The 16,524-nt window shown below is 43.8% G+C and overlaps 1 protein-coding gene across 6 annotated transcripts in view; it reads left to right on the top strand.

The window, feature by feature from the left end:
- Positions 1 to 16,524, top strand: part of Arhgap10 (Rho GTPase activating protein 10) — a 246,939-nt gene that overhangs the window by 121,215 nt on the left and 109,200 nt on the right. For all 6 annotated transcript variants that reach the window (XR_009594838.1, XR_009594839.1, XM_060393189.1 and 3 more), the window contains 3 exons: positions 5,692 to 5,773; positions 7,623 to 7,668; positions 9,563 to 9,628. Coding sequence is in view for 4 of the 6 variants with exons in the window: in XM_060393189.1 (XP_060249172.1) it covers positions 5,692 to 5,773; positions 7,623 to 7,668; positions 9,563 to 9,628 (194 nt within the window). In the remaining 2 variants the exon portion in view is untranslated. The remainder of the gene's footprint in view (positions 1 to 5,691; positions 5,774 to 7,622; positions 7,669 to 9,562; positions 9,629 to 16,524) is intronic.

The following is a 16,524-nucleotide window of genomic DNA, read 5'->3' as shown; positions in this document are numbered from 1 at the left end:
ACCCTTAGCAGTTAGAGAAGCTCCTCAGTTCTCCCAGGGACCTCAGCCTTCATGGCTTTGACACAGAAAGGGATCTCAGGACTAGATAGCATGAAGCAGACTCGTTCTGTTAAAAATAGAAATGTGTACAAGGAAGGAAAAACACACCCAAGCACATGGGTGTGGGCTTCTGAAAGAAGAGTCACAGTGTATTGAAAGAAATTTAATGAATGGGGTTGAAGAGATGGCTCAGCCATTAAGAGCACTTACCAGTCCTGCAGAGGAACTCCCCCTTCAAGTCCCAACACCTACATGTCACAACGTTTATGGTTCTAGCACTAGGGAATTTCATGTTCTCTTCTGACTTCTGAGGGCACCTGTCATGGATGTGGCATACTCCATAAACATAGGCAAAAACATAAATTAAAAAAATTAACATTAAAATTTAAATATGTAGATCAGAGAAATAGCTGATTTGGAAAAGAACAAGATGTACCCAAGTGTAGGGCTGGCCCTGAAAGGAAGGTCACATTTAGTGTCTTAGCATTAGGTATGGATACCATTTGGGCAACGATCAGGTTGCATCTCATCCCATTGCTGAAGACCCTTCTACCCACCAAATAACTGAAATTATAGGCTCCAGGGGTTCCTTGGCTGGAATGAAAACCTGGTAACAGAATCAGGAGCCATGGGTTGCACAAAAGGTTTTTGGTGAGGGTTTTAGAAAAGGGAGCAGGCCGTCAGCTGCAAAGGGAGAAAGGCCTCACCTAGCCGTTAAGTGTGCTAGAATGCTTCTCAGCTGGTGGGAAGCGTCAACTGAACTTTACTGCCTCACTTTTCCCTTCTGAGACTCCAGTCCCTTGATCTTAGGGATTGTTGAGGGCAGATGATAGTATTGTGTATCTTCTTCCACATTGATGGGACATGGACTGTGCATAATGGGAGGTCTGTAGTTTCCACCATTTGATCTACTCTCATAAATGAGGGCCATCATTTGAATGGACTCGGGAAGACAGGATTTCTGCGGGGTTCTGCTGGATAAGGTTGAAGCCTGACATCTCCGAGTAACCATTTGTTTGTGATCGGTCTGTGATGGTGGACTCCCTTTTCCCAGTGGGGTTCTTTCTTTAATTTTTTTTTTAGATTTATTAATGCACTATGTACAGTGTTCTGCCTACATGTTTGCCTGTACACCAGAAGAGGGCGCCAGACGTCACTGTAGATGGTTGTGAACCACCATGTGTTGCTGGGAATTGAACTCTGGACCTCGGTGGAGTTCTAAAAGTCTCCAGCCCTGATCTGGATACCCCTGGTCTTGTGAAGGGTGTCACATAGCCCTCATGGCAGCTTACAGGCAGGATCCTTTCCTGATAAGAAGACAGGTCCAGCAAGCATCTGGGAATTCCTAGAAATGTCCCATCCTGCTAAGGAAATCTTATTTTTAGGCAGTGACCTTCAATTATACTTGGAAAATCTTCCACCCGTAGGATAATTAAGTACTGTTTTTCTTCTTATGATAGGACCATGCTACTGCATGGAAATTGAGGCACTGAACCTCTACATGCAAATCAAGTGTCCCTGACCCCCTGACTCTAGTGAATCAAACACATTCCCTCCCACTGCCTAAGGTTTATAAATCTCTAATTTCAAATAAAGTGCTAGCTGGTGGTGTGCTGTGTGATACCAGCAGCCTTCCACCGTGGCCGTTTGAGATCCTGCTCTGCGTCTCACCGGGCCTGCCCTCCAGCCGGCTGGGCCTGGGCCTCACCAGGAGTGGGCTTTTACCTACACCCCTGCCAGGCTTAGCACAACAGCTTAACCAAGAGCTGTACACTTTGGTATCACCATAGGCTTTGGAATGCCTAAAAGAGTGTTCTAAAGAGCTAAACTGTAATTCCCCAAGGAAAAAATTTCCACACCTTGGCCTAGCATACATGTTTTTCCCTAAAATGCTGTAGCTGCTCCTGAGAAAAATGGAACCCCAGTCCTCCATCCAGAAGCCCAGTTCCAGGCCCCCGCTGAAATCCAGGCTCCCACCAAACAACAGATGTCATCACTCAGGATATCAAATCACACACACAGTAAAGGGTGCAGGAGTTTGTCATGACAGAGAGTAGCACCCAAACCCAGGAGGGCTCTTTACCTTACCTTGAGGTGTCTTGCAGCCACATTTCTGGCGAGTGACTGAAATTGAAGGCAGAAGATGCAGAAGACTGAACTTGGGGTGGCTCTCAGAGGACTGCGGCCACAGTGTCTCAGTGGTCAGGCACATGTACACAGAGCACCTGCCTGAGAGTGAGGCTGAGGAGCCACTGGTCCTGTGAGAAAGTGGTCCTCACCTTAACTTGTGAGTTTGGGTCTGTAAAAGTACATACTAATGGAAGAGAACAATTTTAAGAAGGAATGCAATGGAAAAGGAAACAGTTTGAGGCCGTAGTCCTTGAGTGCAGCAGTGGTGTCAGAAAAACAGTAAAGCAGACAGCAAAGTAAGGTCAACCATAAAAGGACTTCATTGCCACTTCATAACTGTAATTTTGCTACTGTTAGGAAGCGTAAGGTCAGGTCTTCTATACAGGATATCCGATATGCGAGCCCTGTGAAAGGATCATTTAATCCCCAAAGGGGTTTTGACCCACAGGTTGAGAACCACTGCTCTAGTTAATACATTGATTTTTTTTTTTTCTTTTACTCATGCTGGGGAAGGCCTTTATCCATCCTGAGGTGTTAGCAAAGTTTAGAAATTTTGTTCATGACAGGAGAGTGTTTGGAGTAAATAGAATTGTTCCTCTTTCCCTGGATTATGACTGTCCTAACCTGCTAGTTTAAGGAAAGGACAGTAGCTTAGTTTTACCCGTTCGGCTATTGCAGAGGAAAAGAGGACAAGCATTGGAGGGGAGGGGAGGCTCATGAATTTCATAGCCTTTTCCCGCAAATGCATGCAACCATTATTGTCATGTCTTATTCTAGGTGACATGAGTCACGAAGTCCCTTAGATATATTTTTTTTAACAGGTATTTATTGAATCTGTTAGTCATATTGCTGAGTGATCCATTTCTTCTACTTCTGTATAAGATGAATTTACACTCGGTTTTGGGAAAGATGTTTTAGAGCCTTGTCTGTAGTCTGAGAACATTACTATAAACTGTTACATAGCATTTTGGCTGTTTCTGCTATAGTCTTTAAAAAAAAAATCAGGAATTTCTAGGACTAAGTCTGGAAATAACTACTTTGGCATTTGGGCATTCCTATCAACACTGATTATCACAACAACTTGTTTAGATGGGAATATTGAGACCCCTAATAGGATAGTGAACAAAACTGTTACAGTGAAGAGTAAACTTTTTCCCACATCAAGGCTCATCTGATGACATCGGCGAGTGGCACTTTGTCAAGGATTTTGAACATCTTTTTGAGCCGCCATCTTTGGAGCTGAAGACCCACCCTTGGTGGGGCGTTGTTCCTCATGGTCGCCTGTCTCCTTTGAGAGAGGCAATGCTCTGTTTCTTAGAATGGAAGTGGGAGGTATCGAATGGCTCTTTGATAGCTCAAGGGCGCCGTCCATCCAGACTCGGAAGCCGCTGGCAGGCTCCTGAAGCAGTTGCTCACACCCGCAGTCAGGCAGCATAGACCAGTGAATGGTGCTGCTCCGCCTGTGATGCAGTACAAGGCTCCAGCCCTGGGAATGATGCTGCCAGTGTTTAGTTCCCACCTCAGCCCAAGAAAGGTAATCCTTCAGAGGCACGCCCAGAGGCTCATCGCTTTGGCGACTGCAGACCCCACCCCCGTCAAGTTGACAGTAGATATTAACCATTGCACCGGGTAAGATGTAGCTTTCTTAGACCTCTCTTCAGAGGAGGGCCTGTGGTAGAGCCCAGAGCACACTCGTATGTTACTGTTGTTGTTTGCACTGATGGGTACTTAAACCAGGGCCTCGAATATGTGGTGGAGGCTGTCTTCTGCTGAGCTGTCTCCCAGCCACATTAGCACCACTGCTCCTGTTTCCTGAGGAAGCGGATGAGAAGAGGGTGAGATTCTTAGGAAGTGCCAGCATTTGCTCCCACTAGTGTGTGCGTGCCCACGGGTGTCAGTTCCAACATGGTGCTTTACAGAGAACCGCAGTAGCTGGAATAGAGGGTGGGTGTTCTGACAGCTCACTTTTTACCTGATTCATTTTCTCTCCTGTGAAAATGAATTCTGTTGCTTTTGTATTCGCCGAGGATCACTGTGACGAATGACTAGAGGGAGCGGTGTGTGTGGTAGCCGTGATGAAAACAGTCGCGTCCTCAGTTCAGCCAGTGCAGCGCCCAGCAGTCCGTTGACTCCGAGACCCTCTTGTGTCAGGGGCATCACTATAGCTTCTGCATGATCGTGTTTCTTCAGTGAGTGTCTGCTGTGTGGCCTTGCTCTATGTGCTTTATTTTGTTGGTGTTTTACTACCCTTATACTTGCCTTATTGTCCTATTTAGCCGCTAAATTTCGTTTTAAGTTCTTTTGTTCTCAGAACTCATGGATTTTTGTAGTTCGCAGTAGGCTACAGTAGGCTGAGACTTTGCTGTTGGCTGTTGCTAGTGATTCATCTCTTTGGAAGATCGTTGAGCCCCAGGTTTCGTACGCACTTTGTTGTTGACCATGCTATGTGGACGCCCTCTGGAGTGTTCTGAAGTCCATTCGCTTTTCCTTTATGGTGGGCTTCTTTTACCAAGTAATAATGAACTTGATGTGTCTTTTTGTGGTGTGACAGGTGTTTATTTAGCACTGAGGAATCCACTGTATGCTGTACCTCTCACCTACTGAAGTGTGTCCCACTCGGAGCATGTGTGAATAAATCTTGTGCAGGCTTCTGTGTGGACAGAGATTGCAATAACTCTGTTAAGAGTTTACTAAGAAATGTCTGTCTGGGTCATGATGGCAAGAGAAAGCTTGCGTACATCTGCAGGAAGCCACAAAGCTGGCTTATGTTGTTTGCATCATTTTCTGTTAGTGACGGTGAGAACTCCCTTGTTCCGCATCCTCATCAGCATGTGGTGTTCTTTAGTACTTTGACTCTGGCCGTTCCAGAGGTGTGTTGTGAGTGTGTACTAGTTTGCATTCCTTGATGAAAATTAGAGTGGGGAATATCATATATACATCAAGTATTATGCAGCCTTAAAAAGGAAGAAGATTTCGACATGGGTTCTAACCTAGAAGAACCTTCATGTCTGAGAAAAGCTACTTAGAAAATATTAAGACGCTATGATTTCCTTTCGTGTGGCATCGAGATTATCCAAATTCGTGAAGATGCAGAGTACAATAGAAATTGCCCTGGGATGAGGGGCAGTAGACAGGGAGTAAGGGTTTTAGTTGTATATGGAGGGTTTGGTTTGCAAGATGGAAACATCTCTGGCCTGGCACAGCAGGGTTGTGTATACTTGTAATCCCAGCCCCCAGAAGGTGAGGACAGGAATGCGTTACATTCAAGACCAGCTTGAACTACTTAGTAAGACAGCCCCTCTCCAACTAACCTTAGTTCTGGAGGTGAATCATAGGCATGGTTTCACAGTACTGTATTTATGTTTAAAAGTTGTCTGCATAGCAGATTTTATATTACATGTTTTTTTATTGTAGCTGAAAATGAATGCAAACATTTATTTCTTCCTCATAGTCAAACACTTGGAGATAAAGAGGCTGTTTGTGTTGGCACTGGGTGACCCCTGCTTTCCTGGTGTCTTTCAGGCCTGGCGTTCCCTTGACTGTGCAGGCGTTCTCAGAAGAGGAGAGGAAGCAGTGGTTGGAAGCTCTGGGTGGAAAAGAAGCTGTAAGAACCTCAGTGGTTGGGGCTTTATTGCAAATCGCAGACAGCTGATCGGGTTCATTTCCACGTTATTTCTGTTTTATGGCGTTGGAGAACAGTTCCTCGCCGGAACTGGTGTTTGAAGTCATCTTGAAACTGTATCAGCACTCCAGTAGTTTATCTTGGGGCAGCTGCAGCCCACTCAGGACTGGGCATCACACATTTTCAGTTCTGGTTTTCCTTGACTGTGTCACTCTGATTGGCTTTGCTTTGAAAAAGTCAGCAAAATTCTCAACTTCTCCTATTTTACCCAACATTCCCCCCCACCCCCCAGGGGCGGGGAGAGGTAACAGTACTTAAATTCTTGCAGTGCATTTTAGTTTCTGGAGTTGGGGCAGTAAGTACTGGCAGCATTAGAATCTCCTGTGCACATCGGGCTGACATTAGAGTAAAGGTCTCTACTCTGCAGAGCAGAGCAGCCTTGGAGAGTGAGCCTCTGAACTCATCTGTCTCGAGGAATACACTGAAGATTGTGACAGAGGCCCAGACACCTCAATTCTTACTGTTGGCATTTGATTCAGCACCATGGTTTTACTTTTTCCCTCTGTCCTGCTGTCTTCTGGGGCTCAGAATCTGGCAGATCATGTACTGAGTTGGAGATTCGGTAAGGGCAGCTTTAGGAGAAAGCCACAGATGCACTTCCAAGATGCCCTGTAAATAATCTGCCAGAGCAGGTACCACTGGGCTCACCTGGAGAGCACCAAGCGTTTATGCAGATTTAGGGGAAAGGATGATTTGAAGATGGAAGAGGAGTTCTGTACAGTGAAGAAGGGAGCTTCAGAGTAGAGCTTCTGTTCATGCCTAGGTCTTAGGTGGTTCAGCTGGGAGTTTCGATAGGGGCCCGGAGAGGTGCTACAGTGGTGAAGAGGGCGTTCTGCTCTTTCAGAGGACCAGGGCTCGATCCCAGCATCCATGTTGGGCCGCTTATCCAGTGGATCAAATGCCTCTGGCCTCCACAGATATCCAAACTCAGACATATAGTACCTACACACAGATACATACTTAAAAAAAGAAATTTGAAGCATTCCTTTAATTCCAGCACTTGGGAGGCAGAGGCACAGTCTCTGAGTTCAAGGCCATCCTGGCTTATATAGAGAGTTCCAGGCCAGCCAGGGCTACAAGGAGACAGAGGTCTTCTCTCCAAAATAAAGGAGTTTTGATAGTAATGGAGACATAATTATTGCTAATCCTTTAATCCTTTTTAGTAAAGCCATTTTTATTAACCCTGATGATCTCCCCAGAGTCTTAAGTTCTTTAGAAAGTAACCTTGCATAGCAGATATACCACTGGGTTGAGTCTTGGTGGGGAAAGTGGGCTTCCAGTTTGACTGAGTTCCGTTTGACTTCCCCTGTAGAGCCAGGCCACTAACAGACTACAGCAAGACCGCTCATCCAAGGCACGGCCTTGTTGATTCTTACAGATTTTACACTTATTCCCTAGCTGGTCAGTGCATTAGACTGGATGTCTTCATTTTTTTCATCACATGGAGCATCTAGTTTCATCCTTATGCTATATAGGTTTTATTTCCTAAGTTACTTGTTTAGCATGGGCTTAGAGCTGTCCCAAAGGGCTCCTGAATAGCAAAACATTTTTATCCAGAAATTCCAGGTGTGTAGAAGCTCAGTGCTGTAAAGCAGGGATGAATATATATATATACACACACACATATACTACACATACATAACTACATAAATATATGTATGTATATATAATACATTATATGCTACATTATCTAATATTAAATTCATGAAAATGAAAATTTGTGTGATCTTACTTGATTTGTTGAAAGTGTTTTCTTTCTTCCTCTTGCTAGCTGTTCCATACTTTTAATAAAGCCATCATCCCGAGACCAGAAGGAGGTAAGTGTCACTCATCCCGTTCATCGCCATTCCCATGCTGTTGCCAGGCTCGTTCTGTCTGGTCTTCAGGCTCCTGGGGTAACCCTTGTTTGTCGCCTCTGAGCTTTGCTGCGTATGTCCACAATCATGAGTGATGAGTTTCTAATAGGCAGCTTTGAGCTTTCTGAGCTTCAAGAGCCTCTGAAAGGAGCTGTTTCTTGGTCCTCTGCTTTTAGACTTTCTCATCCGTCATTTGCCATTCTAGGTAGAAATGAGTGGATTCTCTGGAACATAATGGCTTCTGGTTGACAATTGCAGGAAGCTGCAATTGTCCTACACACACTGTAGCAAATTATGGGCTTCTTCAGTGAGGTTGAGGGAAGGAGAGAATTCCTGAGGCAGATGTGAGAAGAATTACTCTAGAGAGTTTGAAACAGTAACCCTTGGCCTCAGTGAGTAATAATATACAAGAGTGTCCCCAGCCTGATGGTGACCCCTAGTTGCTGGGCAGATTTCCCTGCAGGAGCACTTATCATATAAGGCGAAGGCTCTGTGCAGGATGGTGCTTGAGGTCAGGCCCAAGACTCCATCATAAGCTCCTGGCTTTATTTCTTTCTTGGGTTGACTTTTGACCTCTGGTATATTCCTGTCACACCTTGAAACCCTGTAGCTTTGTATCCTCTGGTATGTGGTCCACACGGGGCATATATACTTGGAAAATGGCCTCCGGAAGGAGGTGCTGAGTTGTTCACATACTGCAGGACAAGAATCTGCGAAACTATGGTTCTGCTTAGCAAGGCCACAGAAAATGCCGTGTCACGTAGCACACAGTTTCAAGGACAGTTGTGGTCACTTGTGCTAATTCTTGAATCAAACACTAGAGAGCTGCAGCCCGGCCCTGGATACTGATGGCCTCTATGAGGTGGGCGTGGCCATGCAGGCAACTTCTCAGCTCTTCTTTCCTGTCTCCTTTATGATGTCTTCACTATCTTAATTCTCATTCCATCCTTCCCCTTTGTCTCTACCCTTTTCACTTATCATAAAGAAGTTGAAACATTGCTTTTCCTGCAGATGGCTCTGGAAATGGAAAGAAACAACTTGTCTTTTATATAATGTTATCAATAGTGGGTTCTTGAAGCCACTGTTCAGTTTTTACCATTAAAATTCACTTTGACTGATATGTATTCTAAACAAGGTTTATATCTATGGGCTATAAATCCCCATGACCCAAGCCTGGAACTGCTGCTTTCTTTTATAAAAGTTTTGAAACAAAAATAAGATGTACAAATATATGCCAACCTGGTCATAAACAAACATTTATATTAGAAAAAGTATACAATTTTATTTTCAAATTGGTCTGTTGTATCACATGAATTATCTGTTTTAAATGCAAATTATGAAAATAATAAAATTATTAAAAAGGCTTAGTGAATAGTGCAAATTATCAAAATTTTAATTTAAGCTTACTGCTCAGATAGCATTTAACAAAAACCTTTTAAAATTTTCTTTCCTTTGCTAAACAAAAGCTCAGAAAAGCCTTTATTTATATTTTAGAATTCTTTAACTGAGCTACTCTTAGAATTTTTTGGCAAAATACAGAGCTAATTTTTAGGTAGCTTCCCTTAGTGATTGATATTATTTTCTTTTACTGTTTAAAATAATCTAAACTTACTAAAAATATTTTATATTACAAGTTGGATTATAAATTGATAAATGGACATCTTTTCATCATGGAGGCTCTCCTATAATATGTTCATTTTCCATTTATGTAATTTACACAGGAACTATATGGCCTTCAGGATTTTTGAAATAGTGAAACAAAATTTCCATTACCTTAATGTTTTTCTTCTTTTTGGTAAGGGAAAGAAATTCAGTGGCTACTTGTCCCCTAACATTTTTTAACTATTTGTTTTAGGTGCACAGTTGGATAAGATGGGATTCATGATTCTCAGAAAATGCATCAGTGCAGTTGAAACACGAGGTAACAGTCATGCTTTGCTCAGTAGCTTCACTTGTGGAGGTCTGTAGGTGTGCAACGCCCGAGTCCACGCGGCGCTCAGTGCAGGGTTACACGTTATAGCATGTAATGCCTGAGCCCATACAGCACTCAGTACAAGGTTACATGCTATAGCATAAACTTCTTTCTGGAAGTATAACTTCCTTTCAGTCAGTTATTCCTTTGCTATGACAGTGTGGGTCCTTTTATTTTCTTTCCATGTAAATGTGGGAGAACTTCACAAATGACGCCGTTGTTAAAATGGAGTCACATTTGTTCGTTAGCTCTGCTATCTCACAGAATACCACAGGTAGATGGCTGAAGTGGAAATGCAGCCCCACAGTTCTGGAGGCTGTAAGGCCAAGTACAAAGGTTGACAGGGTTAATTTTTTTGAGGCCTGTGTCCTGGGCTTGCAGATGGCATCATCCTGCTGTGCCTTCTTTGTGTGTATACTTGTCTCTTCTGTCTCTTTTGTGCATTTAGATTTGCTGCTATTGAAAGATTCATGTCATGGTCAGGGCAGCACCCATGTGTGTGTATGTGTGTGTCTGTCTGTGTGCATGCCTTGTTAGAATAGCCTCACCGTTTCCTTCAAGGCCTGGTTTTTGTTCTTTAATGCTACATTCTAAGGTTTAGAACTTTACGGGGATACAGTCCAGCTCATTCTTTGGAAGGATCAGCAGCTGGAAAACTAATTCTTAGCGCATTTTGTTCAAGCATCTTAAAGACACTTTTCTTACTCTTGTGGGATCCCATTAAACATGATCTTTTGGGGCTGGGATTAAGCTTAGTGGTAGAGCTTGGGATGTGCAAGGCTCTGGGCTTCATCTTTAGCACACCCTTATATAGGTGCTAAAGATGAGTCACTCCAACTTCTTTCCAACTTCATGTGCTTATCCCTTTCAAATAATCCACTGAGTTTCTGCTGCTTCTGTACTCATGGTGTGGGACTGTGCGGATAGTTTTATGTCAACCTGACACAAGCTACAGTCATCTGAGGGAGCCTCAGTTAAGAACATGCCTCCATAAGATAGGGCTGTCGGCAAGCCTGTAGGACATCTTAATGAGCAGTGGGGGAGGGCCAGCCCATGGTGGGTGGTGCCATCTCTGGGCTGGTGGTCTTGGGTTCTATAGGAAAGCAGGCTGAGCAAGCCATGAAGAGCAGGCCAGTAAGCAGCACCCCTCTGTGGCTGCTGCTGCAGCAGCTCCTGCCCGGCTTGAGTTCCTGTCCTGACTTCCTTTTATGATGAACTGTGATACAGAAGCTTAAATGAAGAAACCCTTTCCAAACCAACTTGCTTGTGCTCATAGTGTTTCACCAAAGCAGTCGTAAACCAAGGAAGACAGAAATCACCTGGTGGAGGTTGGTGGACCCCACACTCTAAGAGCAAACTGACTCTTCCACAGCTGCTCAGTTAGGGGTGCAGTTTAGAAATTTGCTGACCTTAACTCTCCAAATGTTTTGCGTTTCCAACAGTCTCTGTTGAGTTGTGTCATTGCTGCTGCTAGAGCCACAGATGTTTGGTTTCCTTCATGTGTCCTGTTCCCCTTTGCACTCACCTGCCACTCTCACCTTGGTCTTCAGGTTCCACTGACCTGATTTTTGTCACTTCAGTTGCTGTGGGGAAATATTAAGTGTTTGCGCGATGGAGTCATACATGGGTTGGTAGTCTTTGGACTCTACCTGCTCTTAACACAGAGCTTTGAGGTTTTCCGTGCTCTGTGGATCCTGAACTACTGCTACTACTTCTTTTTTTTTTTTTAATTCAAATCCCACCTTGACTAAGTTGAGACAAATGTCAATTTTGTTGGAGCCATCAGCTTACAAAGAAAGGCTTACATTTATTTTGTAATAACATTATTTTAGATAAAAAAATTAAATATCAGAACAGTGAGTAATTGAGACACTGGCATATCTCCAGTTGGGTGGGACTGTTGAGCAGTTATTCTGGTTTTGCTATCATCTCAGAATCAGTGAAACTACACACACGTATTTGCTCATAAAATTACACCATGCCTGAGAGTTGGATCCTTCATCTGCCAGACCTCCATGAGAAATGTGTGGCTTATCCAGGTTGAAGGATTTCACCAAACACTTGTTGCCAACTTGTGCTGCACCTTTATCACACTGAACCTTTAACAATACTGATGTGGCCTCTGGTACGTAGCCTGACGTAGTTGCTACTGGCATGGACTGGGAACTGGCTATTTAAAAGCTCCCAGTATGATCACAATGCCTGGTAATACAGTTTGGGAAGCCCGTCCTAGTAAAGTATTGCTTGTGTTGGAGAAGTAGGCTGCACAGTTGTTACCTTTATATTGCTCATGTACTGTTACTTGGGGATCTTTTTTCTTAAACAATCTACCTTAAACCTAGATAAAACAAAAGTTCTGAAGGAAATAGCACAGTGTTCTTTTCCTCAGTAAGAGATAACCCATCATGGTTTAGGCCTAGTTTCACTTGGAAGTTCATCTGTTAATGAGGATTTATTGAGCAATCCCCAGGTGTACGGTGCCTTGCCCCAGGCCTTTGGAATAGCTAGTAAAGGTTGGTTCCATTTAACACTTAATCCAGTAATAGTAGACACAGCAGAAAGGTTTGTAAGCAATTGAATTATTCCAGGTGGTAAAATAAAAATGTGGCAAGTTCACACAGGTGAGGAGAATCTTGGTGCAGGGTGCTGGGTCAGGAGAGACTCACTCACTGTGAGACTGCGATTTAGCGACAGGCTCTTCTGGATTTAGAGAATGAGAGTCCTGTCTTGGCATTTGGAGAATTGTCAGCTACGATGCAGAGACAGAGTGTAGCTGATTGGAAAGGAAACAGAGGAACAGCACGAGCATGCACTTAAGAGTGTGCGCTCCTGATGGTGAAGATGCTGGCTCGGTGCTGGAGGGCGCTGGGGGGCGCTGGAGGGCACACAGGCTCAGAAGGGTTAGTATGAAAACAAGGCTGCATGTGGGATGTGCAGCCGCTGCCGAGGGTGGGCGGCATCCCCCGAAGTGAGGTGACCGAGTTGGGGCAGTAAACATGGCAGGGGCACAGAGGGTACCGGTGGGTGACGTCACCAGAGTCATGCTGTTCCATTAGTGCTTGGATAATCACTTGAGATTTCTGCAAGGACCATGTTTGGGAAATAAAGATGTTCATGGCCACACAGACACTTGTGACAGACCTGATGACGTATTCTAGGATCCCTGGTGCTTTTTGTGACTGTGGATTCCTGAGCTCAACCCAAATGTGTCAAGGACCATTGTTGGTCTCCTCTTTAGGTGCTGAAACCTGATGAGTGGAGCAGCCACATAATTAGAGGGGGATTCTGTTTGGCTTTCAGGGGACAGGAGCAACCATGGGAGGCTTCTGTGTAAGTGACATGGAAAACCTGCTCACCGGGTCCGTGTAGCTTTGGGATTGTAGGAGAGTGAATACAGAGGAAGGAAAGCCTCCATTATGAAACTTCTACAAGTGACCAAATTTTAGTGTGTCAAGCTGAGAGAATCAAGATGTCAGATGCTGTGCAGATGAGCCCCAGGGGGAATTCAGGAACATTTGTGTGGCTCTTGTTCATTCACACCTCATGTTTCACCTTAGTCCCTCCTCCCTGCAGGCTCTTCCGTGACATCTACTTGCTGTAGGCCCTAGGGGTGGCTCATGCTTTACGAAAAGGGGTGCCAGTACTTTAGGCCACTTTATGCAAGCCTTCATTCCTCGCCTTGCTTGGAAGCAAGCTTTCCTGTGCAGCTGTGGTGTGGCCCTCCGGATGGCATGCTGCTCAGCCTGTGTTCCTTGAGAAAGCCCATGGCTTAGCATTTGCCTTTGCTTTCTCTGGAGTATTCTGATTCATGGCTGCTTGTAGCGTCTCACTCCTGAAAAAAAAAAAAAACAAGTAAGTAAATATAAAATAAAAAGAAGGTATATTTTTGGCTTTCAGTTCTGAAGGTTCTAGTCCATGATCTGGTTGCTTTGGACCTAGGGTGAGGCAGAACAGTATGCCTGCTCTGCACAGTGAAGCAAAAGCACTCACCATGTGGCCGGAGAACAGAGAAAGGGGGCCTGGAGGTCCACAGTGCTCTTCCAGGCCACACTGGAAATGACCTAAGGACCTCTGCTAAGCTTTGCTTCCTGGACCCCAATACCCCAATATACGGGCCCTTGGAAGTCATTTAAGGTTCAAGTTGCAATGTTCTGCTCTGGCCTCCCAGTAGCTCTTGCATTCAGTACCATCTCCAAGAGTCCTTCAGACTTCCTCGCAGTGATGCTCAGAATCCAAGTTTATGGTTTCTTCTGCCAAGAGAACTCTACATGGGCCCCTATGGCCAGGAGGCAAGAGTAGCCCCAACTGTTCATGTGAATTCTGCAGGGGAGGAGGCGTTGTCTAGGTTCCCACCGACAGGGCCTATCAGAAGGAAGGGCTTTGCACCCAGGAGTGAGAGGAGAGGTGTTGGTATGCGAATGCTTTTGATGCGCCTGCGATCTGAGTCAGTTAGGACTGGAAAGGCGGGAGAGGAACATGGAGGAACAGGCGCTCGGGATTGACCTTGCCTCCGGGAGACAGGCAGCTTGTGCCATCTCAGGCCCCATGAGGTACAAATAATGCTTTGGAAGGCCCCTTAGCTTCCATAAGGAATGTGACGGGTCCATCTGTGTGGTTTCACGTACCTGGTTTGTGGAGGAGAGATGAGCTAGCTTTAGGAGACACCCTGTGCTCTCCACCATTTTCTTCATCTTTCTCTGTTTTTTTTTCTTTTATTTATTTATTTATTTATTTATTTATTTATTTATTTATTTATTTATTATGTGTACAGTATTCTGCCTGCTATCTGCAGGCAAGAAGAGGGCACCAGATCTTATTATAGATGGTTGTGAGCCACCGTGTGGTTGTTGGGAATTGAACTCGGGACCTCTGGAAGAGCAGACAGTGCTCTTAAACTCTGAGCCATCTCTCCAGACCCTCTGTGTTGTTTTTATCCTGAGACTCTGTTGCTGACACCCTAGTTTTGTTACGTACATTGTCTGTGTTTTGTTTGAGATTCTACTGTTCACTTAGGAAAGAGAAATGTCTGTCTTCTCCTTCGGATGCTTCTTGTTTCTGTGCCTTGTGTATGGTGAGCAGTTAGCGCTTGCTTTGGCCGTTTAAGAGGTAGGACCGACGTGTCATATTGGAAGATTGACAAATTGCAGGTCATAAAATTATTGGAAGAGTTTGTTTTTCTATATGTGGTTAAAATTAATATTTCCATGTAACATATATAGGAGTTTTTAATTAGGTGTTTACGTCATCATCTTTCTGAATTATGACTAATATAGAAAAGACAGAAAGAGAGATCATCTTGCATATGGAAGAGAGTAATGGTTTTGGAGTGTAAAATGTGATTACATAATTTCAAGTAAATACCTTCCCACCCTAGAAGGGAAACATACCCAGCAAATTGTTTTTACTCTCAGTAGCCCAGGTAGTACTTCATTCTGAGGTAGACTGTATAGAAAAATAGTAACTCTTGCTTAAAAACATCTTAGTTGCTGTTTTTTAAATAGTCATTATGTTAAAACTAAATTTGTATGTCACTTTTGTTTATGAAGTTTCTCTTAAAAATCTTCCATATGTGCATAATTTGAATATTCACTTTAATTTTCTAGAGCATGGCATTAAAATGTTGGTCTAGGCAAGCTGTCAGTTATCAGATTCAGCGTTGTAACAAGCTGTGAGTTTATGGGATACATAACACATGACCTGGGTTTTGTCACATCTAAGTAGTTTCTTTTCCTTGAACAGCAAAGTTTTAGATGTTTGGGTAATTTTCTTGACATTGTCTTGAGGACTGTGCTGTTGTAAGGGCCCAAGACTAACTTCGGCAGGAGACAATGTGTAGTTTCACTCTTAACTTTTGGAGGTATGTTTGGGCGGTAAGATGCCCGAGTGAGATGGCAGCACGTTTTACCATAGTTGCACATGAATCTTAAGTCGCTAAGGGCAGATTCATGTCAAATGAAGAAAATAAAGAACAGCTGTCCTCAGAAAACTTACACAAGTAAACTGGCTTTTCTCAGTTGCCATCTCTTTTTTAATCAGTATGGGTGTGAGGTGAGTGTGGGTGGACGCAGAGGACAGTCTCGTGTGGGAGGGAGCTGAAGAGCCTTGTGGCGTCTGCAGAAATGCAAATGCAGAATTGAAATACTGCAACCCAGCGAGTCAGGGCTGAATATTCATTTCCTCAGTTAGCTGACTTACTCATTAAATAAATAAATAAATAAATAAATAAAAAGCTCTGAAAAACTATTAGCTTTAAATGAATGATTGAGCTAAACTAGTAAGGAAAATATTTGCAAAAGGATGGAATGACCCATGCCCTTGCTTAAGTAGTTGAAGGTTGATGCATGTCCATTAATTCTCTTGTTCGGTGGCTCTTTTTCAGCCAAGAATTCTCCAGCTCTCTTTTGTCTTTTGTTTATCTGTGCTTTTGATCATATTCCTCCTTATTAACCCTTAAATCCACATAGTAGGAGTGACCTTTGTCTAGTAACTATGTTAAGGTCTGTGTGTATATTTAGGGTTGATCAATGCACAGGGTCAAGAAAACTGTTTTCAAGTAAAGCTGGGTGTGTGTTTAGACAGAAAACGTGTAAACTTGTTAGAGTGCTCTATGGAAAGTTTTTTTGCTACAGGTTAGCGCCCTTGATTTTGTGTGTTTACACCAAAATATGTTAGGTTTGTGATGTTTTATCTTAAAGTCCTTCATTTTCTTAGGGTAGCGGGTGATCATGGGCTCCAGAGCCTCATTAGCATCTCAGCTTGGGCATTGCCACTACGTCCACTTTTTCATCTTCATTTTATTATTTGTGGAGGGGCCTGCGCGGTAATGGAGCACGTTGAGTGCTCAC

The sequence above is a fragment of the Meriones unguiculatus genome, chromosome 10, assembly GCF_030254825.1.
Source record: "Meriones unguiculatus strain TT.TT164.6M chromosome 10, Bangor_MerUng_6.1, whole genome shotgun sequence".
NCBI classification, from domain to species: Eukaryota; Metazoa; Chordata; class Mammalia; order Rodentia; family Muridae; genus Meriones; species Meriones unguiculatus.
The sequence above is the reverse complement of the archived record's forward strand: the minus strand, read 5'-3'. Positions and strand labels throughout refer to the sequence as shown.